This window comes from Bubalus bubalis, chromosome 6, assembly GCF_019923935.1.
Source record: "Bubalus bubalis isolate 160015118507 breed Murrah chromosome 6, NDDB_SH_1, whole genome shotgun sequence".
In the NCBI taxonomy this organism is placed as follows: Eukaryota; Metazoa; Chordata; class Mammalia; order Artiodactyla; family Bovidae; genus Bubalus; species Bubalus bubalis.
Window position 1 is genome coordinate 100,355,315 of NC_059162.1, and position 17,794 is coordinate 100,373,108.

At 38.3% G+C, this 17,794-nt stretch overlaps 2 protein-coding genes across 7 annotated transcripts in view; one reads left to right on the forward strand and one right to left on the reverse strand.

Annotated features, from left to right (window-relative positions):
- The window catches only part of TESK2 (testis associated actin remodelling kinase 2), a 139,303-nt gene that overhangs the window by 85,589 nt on the left and 35,920 nt on the right, over positions 1–17,794 (forward strand). For all 6 annotated transcript variants that reach the window (XM_006052569.4, XM_044945079.2, XM_006052570.4 and 3 more), the window contains exon 4: positions 14,432–14,480. In XM_006052569.4, coding sequence (XP_006052631.1) covers positions 14,432–14,480 — 49 coding nt within the window. The remainder of the gene's footprint in view (positions 1–14,431; positions 14,481–17,794) is intronic.
- Positions 6,097–6,435, reverse strand: LOC102403959 (NADH dehydrogenase [ubiquinone] 1 alpha subcomplex subunit 1). Its single transcript, XM_044945083.2, has one exon. The coding sequence runs from the start codon at positions 6,433–6,435 to the stop codon at positions 6,223–6,225; it is 213 nt and encodes a 70-aa protein (XP_044801018.2). The 3' UTR covers positions 6,097–6,222.

Sequence of the window (17,794 nt, forward strand, 5' to 3'; positions counted from 1 at the left end):
TCAGTTGCTCAGTCGTGTCCAACTCTTTGCGACCCCATGAATTGCAGCACACCAGGCCTCCCTGTCCATCACCAACTCCCGGAGTTCACTCAAACTCATGTCCATCGAGTCAGTAATGCCATCCAGCCATCTCATCCTCTGTCATCCCCTTCTCCTCCTGCCCCCAATCCCTCTCAGCATCAGGGTCTTTTCCAATGAGTCAGCTCTTCACGTGAGGTGGCCAAAGTACTGGAGTTTCAGCTTTAGCATCAGTCCTTCCAATGATCACCCAGGACTGATCTCCTTTAGGATGGACTGGTTGTATCTCCTTGCAGTCCAAGGGAACACCACAGTTCAAAAGCATCAATTCTTCGGCGCTTAGCTTTCTTCACAGTCCAACTCTAACATCCATACCTGACCATCAGAAAAACCATAGCTTTCACTAGACGGACATTACTTGATCCTTATTGCACTGTGCTTATATATATGTGACAGGCAGTGAAAAAAAATTAAGTGTTCTGTTTATTCATGGAGAGTACAAGTATTTGCACATAGTATTTCTTGGGTTGAATTGGGGAAGAAATAAATCATTGGGAGAGTGTTGTTTCAAAAGTATGTTCATATAAATTGAAGTTTGTGTTTATATTTTGCTATTTTGGCATGAGTTTATGAGTAATTGTAGGCTAAAGGATAAATTTGGGAAGGAGGAAGAAGCTTTTTCAGTGCTTGGGGAGACAATCTATATACTTGGGTTTGTGGATTTTAGTTCTCTTCTGAACTTCCTGGGTTTACAAACAAAAAGCACGTTGGGGACATTTTGAAGTCACTGCCCATATATTTATTAATAGCTCTGCCTTTGTTGGGAGACTTGGTATTTTGCTGCTTGTATGACTGTTTTGAGCAATGTGGTTTAAAATTTTCTCTGAAATAAAGTACAGAATGAATTTATTCTTAGTCTCATTTTATTTTTCAGTTGTTATTCAAGATAGAGGATATTTTTCTCTCAGAATCTAGGATGTTTTTATATTTATTAAACTGGTATAATATTTATAAGCAAGCAGATCTCATTTTAACTTTTTAGATATTTGTATTGTTTTACTAATAAAGAGTAAAATTTGAACATGAACTTAATTCATCCTTATGTTATTATATGTAGTGCTATTGATATAACCTAGTGATGGCTGAGGCATGTTTATTCTACCTTTAGCAATCTTAAAATTGGACTATAAAAGCCATGGGCAGAAAAGAGAAAACCAGACTGAACCAGCTCTGCTCATTGTCACCTGATGTGAGCTCTGGTGGTTAATGTCAGTTCAGCTGAGTTTTCCTTATGAGTTTTCATATCTAGGACCCAGTGCAACCAGTTTTCCGTGATGTAATACCTCTAAAACACGTTTGAACTCCAGCAAACCTTAATTACCCAAGGATATTACTCCTTTTCTTATGGGTCTGGATTCATAGCTCTTTTGGGACTTAAGATTTGAGCCGTTTCCGTCTCTTCTCCTTTTTGGTTATTGGTAATTTTTTCTAGTCCAAGAGAGAGTGTTGGTATCTTTGCTTTATTTGGGAGTAAAATGCAAAGCAGTTCCTTTTAGTGCCACACATTACAGCTTAGTGGAATCTGGTGGAGTATGTTCCAGGGCCTTGCCTTCCAAAATTATGTGAGGAAATAAGATAAAAATATATTCAAACTTCTGGAAAAACTTTTTTTTTTTTTTTAAGAAAAGTAAACCAATCTAAGTAAGTTTCAAATGCAGACCTTTTAGAAAGCATATTATTATAAAAATCATGCCCACATTCTAACATTTTGCTATAGGTTTATTTCAAGCCTCTTAATTGTTTTTACCAAACTTTGGAGTCAGACATTTTTCCGGAAAGACCAGTACAGGTCAGAAAAACTTTTATAATAAGAGTCCTGTTTTTACTGCTCAAAGTTGGCAGTAGAAGGGCTTGTAAAGCAAACTAGTCAGATTTTCACTGGTTTGCAGATAGATAGTTCTTTTTTATGAATCAAAAATAAAATTATTCTTGATCTACTGGCCTTTTTCATACATACCGATTATCACAGAACAAAACATAGGCTTTTGAGCCAAATGGATCCATTTTCCAGTACCTTCTCTAGTCTTTGTCAAGTCACTTAAATACTCTGAATCTTATTTTCCTAGATGATAAAATAGGGGTAATTTCATATCAGGTAGTATCTATAAAACACCTAGCACAGTTTCCAGGTATATTGCAGGTGAGCAGTACAGAGTAATTTTTTTGACAGCTTTGATGCAGTGGCTGCATTTCTCTTCCTAGGTCCTGTTATGCGGAATTGAAGAGGTCCCACTCAAAATAGTAGTGTCAGTGTTTTGTTTTGTTTTTTAGAAGGAGGATAGATGTGTTTTAGACTGTTACCATACCTCTCCCTTATTCTTCTATTTAGGTAATAAACTTTTGAGAAGGGATAACATTTAAACTTTAGTGTTTAACTCTGAGCTTTATACATGACTATGAGTTCAATAAATATTTGACCTACTAGATGTAAATGCCACCAAAGAAAATAATGTTATTATTTTCCTTATGCTTCTTTACAAAGAGTCAAAGCCCAAAATCTATCTTAGATCTGTGAACATTATAACATAAAATAGTGACCCTTAGATTTTTTTGATTGTTAGTTTTCTAGGACCGCTGTAGTAAATTGCCACAAACCTAATGGCTTAAAATAACAGAAAATTATTATCTTACAGATCTTACTGGGCTAAATTCAAGGAGGGTTGTATTCCTTTCTGAAGGCTCTAGGGGAGAATCTATTTTCTTATTTTTTCAAATTCTAGCGACTATTTTGCATTCCTTGGCTTGTAGTCCCCTTCCATGTCAAAACCTGCAGTGACCCGTTGAGTCTTTTTCATATTGTAGCCCTCTGATATTGACTCTTATGCCTCCCTCTTTCCACCTTTGAAGACCTTTTGTGGTTACAGTGCACCCACTTTGCTAATCCAGGATAATCTCCCTAATTTAAAGTCAACTGATTAGCAGCCTGAATTCCATCTGCAGTTTTTAAAATTTATTCTACTTGCCATCTAACATAGTCACAGGTTCTAGGGATTAGGACATGCACATCTTTGGATATCTTCTGTCTCCCATAGAATCCCATTAGGAAAACATTTTTGAGCCCATCCCAGGTGCTACTATCAACCCATATTAAATATTAGTAAACATTTCTCTTTTTTGTATAGAAAAAAGTAAAATTTTCAATTTTCTTCCCATACTTCCATGAATAATCTCTTTCATACCCCAGTTTTAATAGAGTCTTGAAAGGTTCTGCTTTGCAATAAGAATTTTAAGTTAATTGGACTCTAAATATTTACTGAACACTAATTATTCCAGAAAAACATCTATTTATGCTTTATTGACTATGCCAAAGCCTTTGATTGTGTGGATCACAATAAACTGTGGAAAATTCTGAAAGAGATGGGAATACAAGACCACCTGACCTACCTCTTGAGAAACTTGTATGCAGGTCAGGAAGCAACAGTTAGAACTGGACATGGAACAACAGACTGGTTCCAAATAGGAAAAGGAGTACATCAAGGCTGTATATTGTCACCCTACTTCTTTAACTTATATACAGAGTACATCATGAGAAACGCTGGGCTGGAAGAAGCACAAGCTAGAATCAGGATTGCTGGGAGAAATATCAATAACCTCAGATATGCAGATGACACCATCCTTATGGCAGAAAGTGAAGAGGAACTAAAAAGCCTCTTGATGAAAGTGAAAGTGGAGAGAGAAAAAGTTGGCTTAAAGCTCAACATTCAGAAAACGAAGATCATGGCATCTGGTCCCATCACTTCATGGGAATAGATGGGGAAACAGTGGAGACACTGTTAGACTTTATTTTTCTGCGCTCCGAAATCACTGCAGATTATGACTGCAGCCATGAAATTAGAAGACGCTTACTCCTTGGAAGGGAAGTTATGACCAACCAAGACAGCATATTAAAAAGCGGAGACATTACTTTGCCAACAAAGGTCCATCTAGTCAAGGAGATCAGTCCTGGGTTTTCTTTGGAAGGAATGATGCTGAAGCTGAAACTCCAGTACTTTGGCCACCTCATGCGAAGAGTTGACTTATTGGAAAAGACCCTGATGGTGGGAGGGATTGGGGGCAGGAGGAGAAGGGGATGACAGAGGATGAGATGGCTGGATGGCATCACCGACTTGATGGACATGGGTTTGGGTGAACTCCGGGAGTTGGTGATGGACAGGGAGGCCTGGTGTGCTGCAGTTCATGGGGTCGCAAAGAGTCGGACATGACTGAGCGACTGAACTGAACTGAATTATGAATAAGGCAGTGTTTTGGGTATATATAGAGAAACAAAACTATAAGATGTATTTAGTCCAGGTAGGCTAACTTAAAATCTTATTGGCTTAAAAGCTGTTTCTTAACTCATATTCTAACCCAATGCATGTTGAGTGGAGCTTGAAGGGGGGCTCCTTTTAACCTAGGACAGGGCCTCAGATTCCTCTATTGGATCCTGTACATCTGCTGGCAGATGAAGGAAGAAAATATGGAGGATGATGTTGAGGTTTTTAATGGGACAGGCCTGAAAATGATATAATCACTTCTATCCCTGTACCACTGGCCAGAACTCAGTGTTATGATCTTAACCAGTTGGGAAATGTAGCCTACTTCAAGAGGAAAAGGGAAGTTAACAAGTAATCATCTCTTCCATACTCTTCCATCTCTGCCCTCAAGAGTCCTCTAATTGAGTGAAAAGGTGGACATAGCTAAAACATGTAGAAAGCAAGCCTGGTTAGTGTTACGGTAGAAGTTTAAATGGAGTAATTTGAGTGTATAGGGAAGAGAAAGATTAATTTTGATGAGAAAGATGGACTTATTCCAGCAACAAAATGGAAGTGGAAGTGGGAGAATTCAGGACATATTTAGGAGAAGCTGGTTATGTAACTACAGTAAAACATTGAGAATGCAGATGGATGTAATAAAGAGAGGTTTGGGTCAGATCATTAAGACTGTTGAATAACATGCTAAGGAGTTTGGACTTATATCAGGAGCTCTGAGCTGCCACAACAATTTTTTTTGAGTAGCCAATAGCTTCTTAAGTGAACAGGTTGTGTCTTACTCGTTTTTATAGCTTCTTTATAACTATGCGGAGAGGTATTATAACATCATGGTTAAGAGCACAGACTTTGGGAATTCCCTGGTGGTCCAGGGGTTAGGACTCTATGCTTGCACTTCAGGGGCCCTGGATTCGATCCCTGGTAGGGGGAACTAAGATCCCCCAAGCCACACAGCATGCACCACTCCCCCACCCCCACCCCGACCCCCACCCCCGCCCGGGCCAAAAAAAAAAAAAACCACAGACTTTGGAACCCACTGTTTAGATTTGACTCCTGACTCTGCCACTTGTTAGCTGTGTGACTTTGGACAAGTTACTTAATTTCTCTGAGCCTCAGATTCTTCATCAGTGTGTTCAGGTTAATAAAAGTATTACTTCTTTGGGTTATTATGAGGATTAAATGAATATAACATAAAGTGCTTAGAACAATGGTAAGCACTCTTTGAGTTAGTTCTTATAATTGTTATGATCATTACTGGTGCCTGGCACATAGCTGGCACTCAGTACTATTTGAGTGTTCAGAGTTGTGTTTTAAATTATCCAGCAAGTGTTTATATACTATCGTATTCCACTCAAGAGAATGCTTTAAGAAGCTTATGGTCTCCTAAGGGAAATATAAGGCATATTATAAAACAGTTAAAGGTAGAAAATTATGATGATGTAGCAGTGTGGTGTAGATGGAGTGCCTTGGTAATTCAGAAGCATGCTAATTCAGAAATACTTCTACTTAGAGCCAGATTTGTTTTGGGGAAAGGAAATGAGCTATGGGGCAGAATATAACTCTGTGGAAATGAAGGGTGGGGCATTCTAAACATTGGAAATAGTCTGAGGAAAAAAGTTAAGTTATGGAAAAGTGTGGTTATGATACTTTATGGGGAATGGTAAATCATTCTACAGGAAAGACAGGAAAGTTAAGTCTCTGGTCAAACTCTAGTTTACCAGTAGCATCAGAGTTGGGAGTTTCCTGTTATAGTTTCAGTAACTTTATTTTATTTTATTTTTTATTTTTATTACACACTACAAAATACAATGCATGCTACACAATATGCTGCATAATCTACTAGCAGGGATAGAAGAGCATGACTGAGTTGTTCTTCATCAACCAGGAAAACGTTTCCTTAATCAATGTTCTCCAAGCCCTTTGACACATAGGAACGGTTTACTCCAGAGACACGCCTATCTCTTTCCATCAAATACCACTGATATGGATAATGGGTAACCCTTTTTTCCTTGCCCCTGTTACTGAACCTGTGGGTTCGCGCGGTGGCCATTCCCGGGATGAACAAGCACACGCCCATAACGGCGATCCCGGGAAGAGCCTCGAACCACATCGTGACGCCGTTCCCGAGGCCAAACACCTTCAGTAACTTTAGAGTAGTGATCAGCTAGCTGTCTTTGGTCTAGACAGAACCTTGCTACTCAATATATGCTCCATAGACCAGGCAGCATTAGGATCACCTGGGAGCTTTTTAGAAATTCAAAATTTCAGTTCCCCCCTGACTTATAGAATCAAAGTCTGCAGTTTACATAGCTTTTGGATGATCTGTTTCCATATTAAAATTTAGGAAGCGTTGGTCTAAAAGACAATGCAAATGTGTGTGTAATATGAAATTAAAAATAACAAATTTGAGTAATCTCTCACTCACTCTCAAGCATATCCATTAAGAAAATGCCCCCTTTCTGAGCTAAATAATTTAAGCTTGCATGATTTTGGGTGGTGGTAGTGGAGAATAAGAATCATTCATAATGTAATTTTTTTTTAAGATCCTGTCTCTTACCAAGAAAGATTTTCAGCTTCGGCCACACTTTAGATTTTGATTAAAGTAGCAATAAAAATTTCAGTGAAAACTTACTGTTGATATATTAAATGCCTTTTTAGGCGTAAATCACTTCCCTATTAAGGATGAGTAATATTTCCCTTTTAAAAGTATATGCTTTTTATAGCAACTCGAATGATTAGCTCTTCTCAAGCTCTTCCAATAGAAAGCTAATTCCTGTCTCAGCTTGCCAGCTCTTTAACACCATTTTCGATGCGGTGGTGGTGGTGGTGGAAAGGAAATGAGGTTGAGAAGGTCTAGCAGAAAAGTTTCACGAAGAAGTAGAATTGTGCAACACCACTACAATGTGGTGATGTGAGTAGGGGGTGGGGAAAACTGTCACATGAAGCCAGTGCCTGCCTGAACGTGTCCTCCGTGACATCTCTGTGGGTGGTGCGGTAACAGTGATGGTGGGTCTGAGGGCATGGGAAGCAAGGGTAAATCACACTCAAACCAAGTACTTTCAGTTTCTAGACGACCCTTTTAACTTTAGAATGTAGCCATTGTTTTGCTAATAGAATCCTATTGCCTCCCTTCTATACAAATATTTGATGAAATAAAATAAATACCTCTTGGTTTTCTACCCTTGTACCTGCCTTTAAATGTTCTGTCTTATAAAATGAGTTTACGTTGTGAAACTAATTTGGTGATTATTGCCTTTTCATTCAAGAAATACTTGTTTAGCATCTTATGTGCAAAGCATTGTGTGTATATAGAAATAAATTAGATGAGTTCTGTACTCTTAAAAGCCTTCCTTATATTCCAATCTGGAGAAGTCAGAAAGGTTAAAAAGAATAGCTAACATTCTCTAGTGCATATTATGTTCTAAGAGCTCAAGTTATTTTAATCATCACAATAACCATATAGATTGGATAATACCAACATTTCCATTTTGCATGTGGAAAAAACCTGAAATATGGAGAGGTCGTCAGTAAGCAGAGCCAGGATTCAAATCCAAGCAGTCAGACTCCAGACCTTGGACCTCTTGACTTATACTAATGAGCAGTCTCCCAATGTTAGCACTGCTGGGAGCCAGGAAGAAAGAGAAAGAGTACTAATGTTAACTGAAGGCATCCTAAAGATCATTGCAGAGAAAATAAAATTTTAGCTGATCCTAGAAGGATAATTTTCAGTAAGTAAATGAAGTCTTCCAGCTCAGGGAGGAGCTTGAAGTTAAGTTTCAGGTCATAAAAATCATTCATGCCCTTCAACAAATCTTTACTGAGATCTTGCTTACTGTGTGTAAGATACTATACTAGGTACTAGAAATGCAGAGACAAATAAACTCTGAATCTTCCCCAGTAAGGAAAGTTACAAAAAGAGTTATGTGGGCAGAAGGCAGGTTATAATGAGTTTAGAAACAAAGGAAGGTTAAAGATAGGTAGATGTATGTAAAGTGAAAGTGTTAGTCACTCAGTCGTGTCCGCATGGACTGTAGCCATGAAGATCTCCAGGGGAGCTTCCCAACGCAGGGATTGAACCCAGGTCTCCTGCATTGCAGGCAGATTCTTTACCAGCTGAGCCACCAGGGAAGCCCAAGAATATAGGAGTGGATAGCCTATCCCTTCTCCAGTGGGTCTTCCTGACCCAGGAATCAAACCAGGGTCTCTTGCGTTGCAGGCAAATTCTTTACCAGCTGAGCTGCCAGGGAAGCCAGATACTGTAAAAATATGTATGTAAAGTGAAACTGTTAAGTCACCCAGTTGTGTCCGACTTGACTCTTTGTGACCACGTGGACTGTCACCCGCCAGGCTTCTCTGTCCATGGAATTCTCCAGGCAAGAATACTGGAGTGGGTTGCCATTTTCTCCTCCAGGGGATCTTCCCAACCCAGGGATTGAACCCCTGTCTCCTGCATTGCAGGCGGATTCTTTACTGTCTTAACCACTAGGGAAACCCTATAGTGCATGTAACCTACTCTTAAAGGTTGGGTACAAATGCCAAGAATGACTTAGGATCATATTTTAGGGAGGGGCTTTGTTTTTGTTGTTGTTTTGGCCGCTCAGTCCTGTCCGACTCTTTTGCAACCCCATGGACTGTAGCCCACCAGGCTCCTCTGTCCGTGAGATTTTCTGGGCAAGAATACTGGAGTGCCATTAGAAATTTATTTCCTCCTCCAGGAGATCTTCCTGACCCAAGGATCGAACCCACATCTCCACATCTCCTGCATTGCAGGCAGATTCTTTACTGTTGAACCACTAGAGAGGGGGCAAGGGAAGCATTTTTTAAGATTAGTAAATTTAAATATATTTGTAGGATAGAAGCAGAGGAAAGGGAGAAATGGGTGAAGAATAAGGCTCATGGGAAAGTGTGAGCTTCCAAAGATAAGCTGGAACATATCGTGGAAAGTTTCAAATGCTGTGGTAAGGAATTTTGACTTTATTCTATAGGCAGAAGGGAGCCATTGAAGGTTTATAAAGAAGGAAATTACATAGTTCATGTTTTGAAAAGGTAACTCTAATAGTCATATAAGAGATGGTACAATTTAGAATCGTTAATAAAATAAAAAACATTTAACCTTTATTTGATCATAGGCTAGATATTGTACCTGAAATATCCCATTTTATCCTCCTAACAGTCTTTTAAGGTAGTATGAGCAAACTCTTTTGGTAAAGGATGAGATAGTAAATGTTTCAGTATTCACAAGCCACACAGTCTCTGTCACAACTATTTAAATATGCTGTTGTAGCACAAAAGCAGCCCCAGAAAATACCATGTTGCTGCTGCTGCTGCTTATGTTCCAATAAAATTTTATAAAAACAAGTAGTAGGCCTTAGTTATTAACCCCTGCTAGTGCCCTTTATAGTTTAGAAAGCTGTAGTGAAGCTTTTGTATATTACTTATTGTAATATTATAAAAAATTTTTTGTAATAAATGCTTATTGTATATTGTAATAAAAGAATATTGTGTATTATTTACCTCTTTTTGCTATGGTGGGATAATGAGAATAGAATCATCCTTAGGCAGAAATACCATGTAATCTCAGGGAAGCATCCTTCCTGTAAGAGGTTCACTAGATACAGCTGTCTATGCACAACAATTTAATTATGTTCTGCAAAACATCCATTTAACTTTTTATTATAATTGCTTTCCAATAGAATGACCCCTGGAATGAAACTGCTTTGAGAGCAGGGACTTTGTTTTATTCACTGTTCTGTCCCTAATGTCTTATACATAGTGACCACTCAACAAATAGTTGTTAAATAAATGAATAAAATACTGACTCTCATAATTCTGGTGACTGAGGAACTGTACAAACACTTAAAGAACACTGACCTTTTTTAAAGATACCTCTACAGTAAAGAAGAAATATACACACAATGAAATATTACTCAGCCATAAAAGGAATGAAATAATTCCATTTTCAGTAACATGAATGGACCTAGATATTATCATACTAAGTGAAGTAAGTCAGACAAAGGCAAATATCATATGATATCACTTATATGTGGACTCTTAAAAAATACAAAATTAACTTATCTATAAAATAGAAATGGACTCACAGACATAGAAAACCAACTTACGGTTACCAAAAGGGAAAGTGGGAGATAAATTAGGAGTTTGGAATTAACAGATACACACTGCTATACACAAAATAGGTAATCACCAGGAGCCACTGTATAGTACCGGGAACTATGTTCAGTATCTTGTCATAACCTATAATGGAAGAGAATCTGAAAAAGGATATATATATACATACATATATATGTATACATATATGACACTGAATAGAAATAGACCCTCAGACATAGAAAACAATCTTATTGTTACCAAAAGAGAAAAGGGGAGAGGGATTAATTAGGATTTTGGGTTTAACATACATGCTGAAAGTGAAGTTGCTCAGTCATGTCCGACTCTTTGCGACCCTGTGGACTGTAGCCCACCAGGCTCCTCCGTCCATGGGATTCTCCAGGCAAGAATACTGGAGTGGGTTGCCATTTCCTTCTCCAGGGGATCTTCCCGATCCAGGGATCGAACCCAGGTCTCCTGTATTGCAGGCAGACGCTTTAACCTCTGAGCCACCATGAATCCTTAATATACATGCTTCTGCTGCTGCTGCTGCTGCTGCTGCTGCTGCTGCTGCTGCTGCTGCTGCTAAGTTGCTTCAGTCGTGTCCGACTCTGTGCGACCCCATAGACAGCAGCCCACCAGGCTCCCCCGTCCCTGGGATTCTCCAGGCAAGAATACTGAAGTGGGATGCCATTTCCTTCTCCAATGCATGAAAGTGAAAAGTGAAAGTAAAGTCGTTTAGTTGTATCTGACTCTTGGCGACCCCATGGACTGCAGCCTACCAGGCTCCTCCGCCCATGGGATTTTCCAGGCAAGAGTACTGGAGTGGGTTGCCATTGCCTTCTCTGAATATACATGCTACTATATATCAAATAGATAACCAAGAAGGACCTACTATATAGCCATGGAACTATACTCAATATATTGTAATAACCTATAAGGGAAAAGAATCTGAAAAAGAATATATATATATAACTGAATCACTTTGCTGTATACCTGAAGTGAATGTAATATTGTAAATCAACTGTCCTTCAATAAAAACATTATTACCAAAAAAAAAAAAAAAAAAGAAATGTCTTTAATAAGGAAAAAAAAAGATACCTCTAAAACTTCAGCTCCCCCAGATTGATTGTTTTCTCATTTATCTTGCCCGGATTTCCTTTGTTCTAGTACAGCTTCCTCTTTTACCCAACTGGTTTCTGATGTTAAACTGAAGCTGTCAGATGCTGTATCTGCAAAAACACTATTCCATGCCACCCAGAAACATTCAGCATTCCAGATTCAGTCTTCTAGCACTCTGTGTTACTTATGTTAATTCTTTAGACTTTTACCTGTCCTACATTCCTCACCTCATTCTCTTCCATATTAGGTAGTGAGTTTCACAGTAAAGAAACTGACCGGTGACCGAAAGTTGTTTCATTTAGTCTTTCCAACAACCTTACGATGTGGACACTATTATCCTATAAAAGGGAAACTATTTATTATCCATAAAAGGGAAACTAATGCTTGCCTATTAACAAGTGGAGATGGGATTTGAACCTACACCCTCTAACTTCAGAGCTCTTTTTAAAATTGATATCTAGATTGTCAGTTATCTTCTTTCTGTACTTTTAATTGTTTTAAGTAATTATTTTTGGCTGTGCTGGGGCTTCATTGCTGTGTGTGGACTTTCTCTAGTTGCAGCGAACAGGGGCTACTCTTGGTTGTGGTGTGCAAGCTTCTCATTGTGGTGGCTTCTCTTGTTGCAGAGTATGAGTTCTAGGTGTGCCGGGCTTCAGTAGTTGCAGCATGAGGGCTCAGTAGCTGGGGCTCGTGGGTATTAAAACGTGTGGGCTTCAGTAGTTGTGGCACATGGCAAGTGGAATCTTCCTGGATCAGGGATCCAGCTCATGTCCCCTGCACTGGCAGGTGGATTCTTATCCACTGTACCACCAGGGAAATCCAGGACCTCTTTTCTTTTTTTTTTTTCCTGACCTCTTTTAACTACTCTATTATTTCACTTCCTTTGTATTCCTAAGCCTGTTTATTCCCAAGAGGTAAGTTTTAGCCTGTCATTGAAACCTGCATCTTATTTTCAGTACTACCTAGATATTTCCTTGTTTTTTTTTTCCTTTCTCAAGTCCCCATCGTGTCTCTGGATGCCCTTAGAGAAAACCAGTGGTCTAGATAACACCTCTTGGAGAAACTGTGAAATTTTCACACTGGTAATTTTGGTTAGAGCAGCATGTCTTTAAAACGGCTGTGATGTTACAGCTGACCAGGCTTTCTCCCTCACTCAGTTCCTTTTCACCCAGCAATTATTCACTGAGTAAGCAAACTATTTGCTAGGCCCTGTTAGGTGCTATGACCTGGACTCTGCCTCCATAGAACTTTATGGTCCTTTCGAGCAGAGTCTCTGCTGTGCCTTCACTATCACTTTAGTCAATCTCTTCCCTTTTCTTTTCTCTTCTAAACTAGAGCTTACTTGGGCCTTGTGGGTATTGTTAATGAGACTTTTCTTGACAACCTAAGGCCTGAGTGTCACTGGCTTTATGTCATTTATCTTCTGTCACTTAATGATTATCATCAGTCATAATAATTGATTTGTGATTTTTGTTTAAAAATTATTTTTACCTAGAAATGTAAGCTGATGTTTGAAGAAACTTCAAATATAACATAAGTTGTGCACTGAAAAATAAAAATCACCCTTTACCCCCTCAGTACCATTTATTATTAATGCTTCTAGATACTTTCTATTAATATATAAAATTTTTTTACACAAATGGTATTTTAAAGCTTGACATTTTCATTTAGCAGTATATTTTCTGTATATTGTCATGTCAGTGCGTAAGGATTACTTCATTCTTTTTAATGCCTGTATAGTATTCTAATCTATGAATTATACTGTAAATATTTAACAAGTCTTTTATTTGATGGGTATTTAGATTCACATACACTGGTGAAGTAGATGTCCTTTTATGTGAATTTTTGCTCACCCAAATTGAGTATACTTGTAAGATAAATTTCTAGAAGTGGATTGTTGGAGTAATGAAAATTTTTGCTAGATGATCAATTAATTACCCTTTGAAAAAGTTGTACTGAGAACTCAGCAGTATTTCCTGTTCTTGTTTCCTTCCCTTCTGGACAACACTTAGCATTATCACTCTTTTCTGGGGTTGGGGGGTGCTGCCCTGTTGGGCTTGCGTTCCTAAGCAGCATCCTAGTTCCCTAACCAAGGATTGAACCTGCACCCTCTGCAGTGAGAGCAGAGTCCTAACCACTGGATCCATCTCGAGGAATTCTCCCAATCATTATCATTCTTAATCTTCATTCATTGATAGATTTAAAAAGTAATAGCTCCTTGTTTTAGTATACATTTCTCTAATTATGAGGGAGAGCACATTTTTATATGATTAGCCCTTTATTCTTAGTTTTCTGTGGATTTTTATTTATTTATTTTTTATGTACGTGCTTTTTGCTTATTTTTCTATTGGGTCTTTTTAAAGTTACATATTTAGCAGAGTTCTTTTTATGTTAAGGAAGTTAGCTCTCTGTCCTCTAGTAAATGTGGGTATTCCCAACCCCAGTTCACTGATTGTAAATTACAGACCTTCATATTGGGTAGTTCAACCTACTTACTTCCTAGATGAGGAAACTGAGGAAACCATAGGGTTAGTGACCTTTTTGTGTGTGTGAGCATGTAAACAGATAATGGCCAAGCTAAACCAGTATCAGGTTTCCTTGGTTCCAGCTTGGTGCTTGTTTCATTATACCATGCTGTTTTTAAAGGCTTGCTCATCTCCCTCTTCCACCAATGCTTTTTACTACCAGGTCTTGCCACAACCAGATATTTCATGATAAACTTAGAATTTACAAGAGTGGTATTAAAGTTTGAGAAGCTACAGTGTTATTCAGGACAGTAGACTTTACAGGTGTTGGACTGTCTCTAATGCATGCACAACTACACTAGTTATGTTCATGTCCTTTTCATTTGTTTAAAAAAAATCTGTTTTGTTTTGTAGGTTCATGGGTGTGTGTGTACATCAAGGACAGTTGCATGCACTCACAGAGGTAAGACTTCAATAAGCGTGTTGAAGTGACTTCTTTGCCTTAGTTTCAGCATTTATGGTTCCACTCTAATTGTTACTCGCATACGTATGCAAAATATGTATTCATTTATGTTTATGTAAAAAGGGCATTGTTAACAAAGCTTTCTTCTGTAGCCTTGGGACAGTTTGCCATATCTCTTAATACTCTTGGATTCCCTGATAGCACTTGGTGAGTACTCTGCGAATGAGTCAAGGAGGCCTGGGGTGCTGCGGTTCATGGGATCGCAGAGTGGGACGCACTGAGAGACTGAACTGAACTGAACTGGGAATGAGTGCTCAAATATTATATTGGTTGTTGCTGCCTGGATGACTCCCTCCTAAACGAAGGGATGATGTCACTTGGCTGCGTGCTGTATCATGACAACAAATTCCCGGACTATTAAGAAATGTGTGGGGTCCTGATCTAAAATTCCACTGTTGCTGCTCTAGTTTCCTGACTGGAGGAAAGTACTCCTTGTAGAGTTTACATCTCTATTCTTATTTCATTTTCAGTCTCTTCTAGGCAGGTAAATATGTAGTGGTCACTACTTAGCTTCTGAGGACCAGGGAATCCCCTCTCAAACAAATGCTTCCCAAATTCAGGTACTAGGTTACCAGCTTTATAATTTGCTTGGGTCGCTTCTTAGAAATTTGGATTCCTAGAATACTCTAGGTTTAGTAGGTCTTCATAAGGCTCCTAGGTATTCTTGAAAACTCTTTAGATTCTATCTTCTAGAATGATTTCACATTTCTCCTTGAGAAGCACCAGAATAAAAAGTGAAGAATTTAAGAAGGAAAATTGTTCAACAGAATTTGCAAGAACACTGGTTTCCTACTGGCTTGGTACCTGGTATTAATCCTTAATATATTGTCAAGGAGGGTCCCATGTGCCTCACTCAATGTCTTTTTTCTCAATTACTGAGAACACCAGAATGTGGAACGTGTATAGCTATGTCCTGCCTCTTGTATGGAAGGCCAAAGAAAGTGGGTTAGTGAGGTAGTGAAGAGCATGGGCTCTGTAGTGTTGATTGCCATATCTCTTAATATTCTTGGATTCCCGAATAACTAACTGAATCTAATAATTGAATCTCCCTGTGCTGCAATGTTTTCATTTGTAAGACAGGAATAATAACAGTAGTACCTATCCCAAGGAGTCCAGATAGAGAAGAGGACTATAGCTGAGTGTTAAAGTACTTGAATTTTTAAAGTCTCGTGGGAAAGGCAGATTAAGGAGTAGCTAGGGAAATAAGAAGAACACCAGGAGTGTGTTGCCCTGGAATGGAAAGGAAGGGGTTTCAAGGAGGAAGAAATAATTACGTAGTTGTGGCGAATGCTGTTGGTAAGATTATGACCACAGTGATACTGCGCGGATATAAAATGCTTATTTAATACAGTAACTGGCATACAGTAATTGCTTAATACATTTTAACTATTATAGCATTAACAGTGACCAGTCCCTCCTGAACTCCGCGAATTGTCAGTAGTTTTCATTTAGTACTTAATTCTGTACTTCTGTTTATGTCATTAAATTTTTAAAACCTTTTACAAAGTATAAATAAAAGCACACATATGGAAAATGTGTATCTCACTAGGTTTTCACAAATGAACACACCCATAACCAGCATCCTGGATCAAGAAATATTTTCTGTGTATTTCTTTTCTCAGAAGTGAGTATATATATTCCTCAAAGACAAAACTCTCTCCTCTCAAGCCTTTTATCCACCAGAGCGCTGACACTAATCATAAACACTTATAAAAGTATTTGTTGCACTCCCTGTTTATATCATTGTTTTCTGAAATGGGAGTTCATTGGAAGAGCTTGTGTGTTGGTTTTACTGACAAATAAGAATATGCTTTAAAATCTGTGATCATGCCTCAAATTTGAAAGTGGATGTAGTAGAAAGGGCAGAAATGGATGATTGTAGTGCAACATTCTTTTGGCCATGTTGCACTTAAATAATATTTTCTGTTGCTTTGTAGCTTGTTTATAGTCATATGCAAGATACAGTAAGTGCTTTGTGAGTGTATTTCTGTATAATTAATGAGATATTGATACAACTTATCATATTAATAATCTTTATGGTATTAATAGGCCAAAGGTCATGAATCCCAAATATCCAAATGTTCTTGCTTGTTTTCAATAAAGGCCATCATGGCATAGATTTCTGGTTTAATGGCCTAATAATTTGACGTGACAGCACAGCTGTTGGTTTCACTAAGGATCATAAAGATAAATTACTAATAACATCAAGTGCACTGCTTAGAACTTGGATGATATTTAGTAAATATTTCTTGATTGGTGGAATGCCTGTCCTCCACAGTAATGTGAGCACCATTCCTTATTTCTCTCAAAATAGTTTGTCAATAATTACAGTAGAGAAGCACAGCTCTTATTGATGCCTATAAAGTATTGATATTATTAAGAAGAATATTTCTCACATACAATGGTGATACAGACTTTTCTGTGCCTCAGCCATTTCTACAAGTGTTCATTGTAATTGTAGACATTAGTTGAACTTGGAACAGTCAGACATTTACGAGTGTTTTTCAAAACTACTTATAGTAAGCATAGACTTCTAATTTTTTAACAAATTAGTATTTGTTAAAGAGAAAGCAGTTTAATGAAAGATCAGGTACTTTCGAGTTTAATGAGTTGAATTAAGAATCCCAAAGTATGTCTTTGACTCAGACGACCTAACCTTTCCTTTCATTTATTTATTTATTTATTTATTTTGCCTTTCATTTAGTCATGAGTATCAAGGAAGTGGAAATCTTTGGTTTTTAAAGACAGAAATATAACCCTATGGTCAGTTAGCTATTGCTATGTAATATTCAACCACAAAACCATGCAACAATAAACATCTATTTCTCATACCTCTGGAGGCTCTGCTAAGCTGAACTGGGCCCAGTGGCCCAGTTGGGCAGTTTTGCTGCTCTCTCTCTCGATCAGTCATCTATCTGCAGGTCTGCTGGTGGTCTGCTGTAGGGTGAGCTTTGTGTGGGCACTTTGCTTCAGCTGTTTCTCATTGTCTTCTGGGACCAGTGGGCCAGCTTGGACTTGTCCTTCTTAAGATGATACCAGAATAGCAAGAGTGTGCCAGCACATTTGTACAAGTGCTTTTCATGACTCTTCTTATGTTCCAGTTTGGTTGGCTAATATCTGATTGGACAAAGCAAGTCACATGCCTGAATCCACACTGGGAGCATACTGCAAAGTTCTTTGTGTCAAAGAACATTGATTCAGTAAGGGGTGAAGAATTGGAACCTTTGTTGCAATATCTCATACCCTATAAACAT

Coding starts and splice junctions, on each gene's coding strand:
- LOC102403959 (XM_044945083.2), bottom strand. CDS start 6,435: ATGTGGTTCGAGGCTCTTCCCGGGATCGCCGTTATGGGCGTGTGCTTG.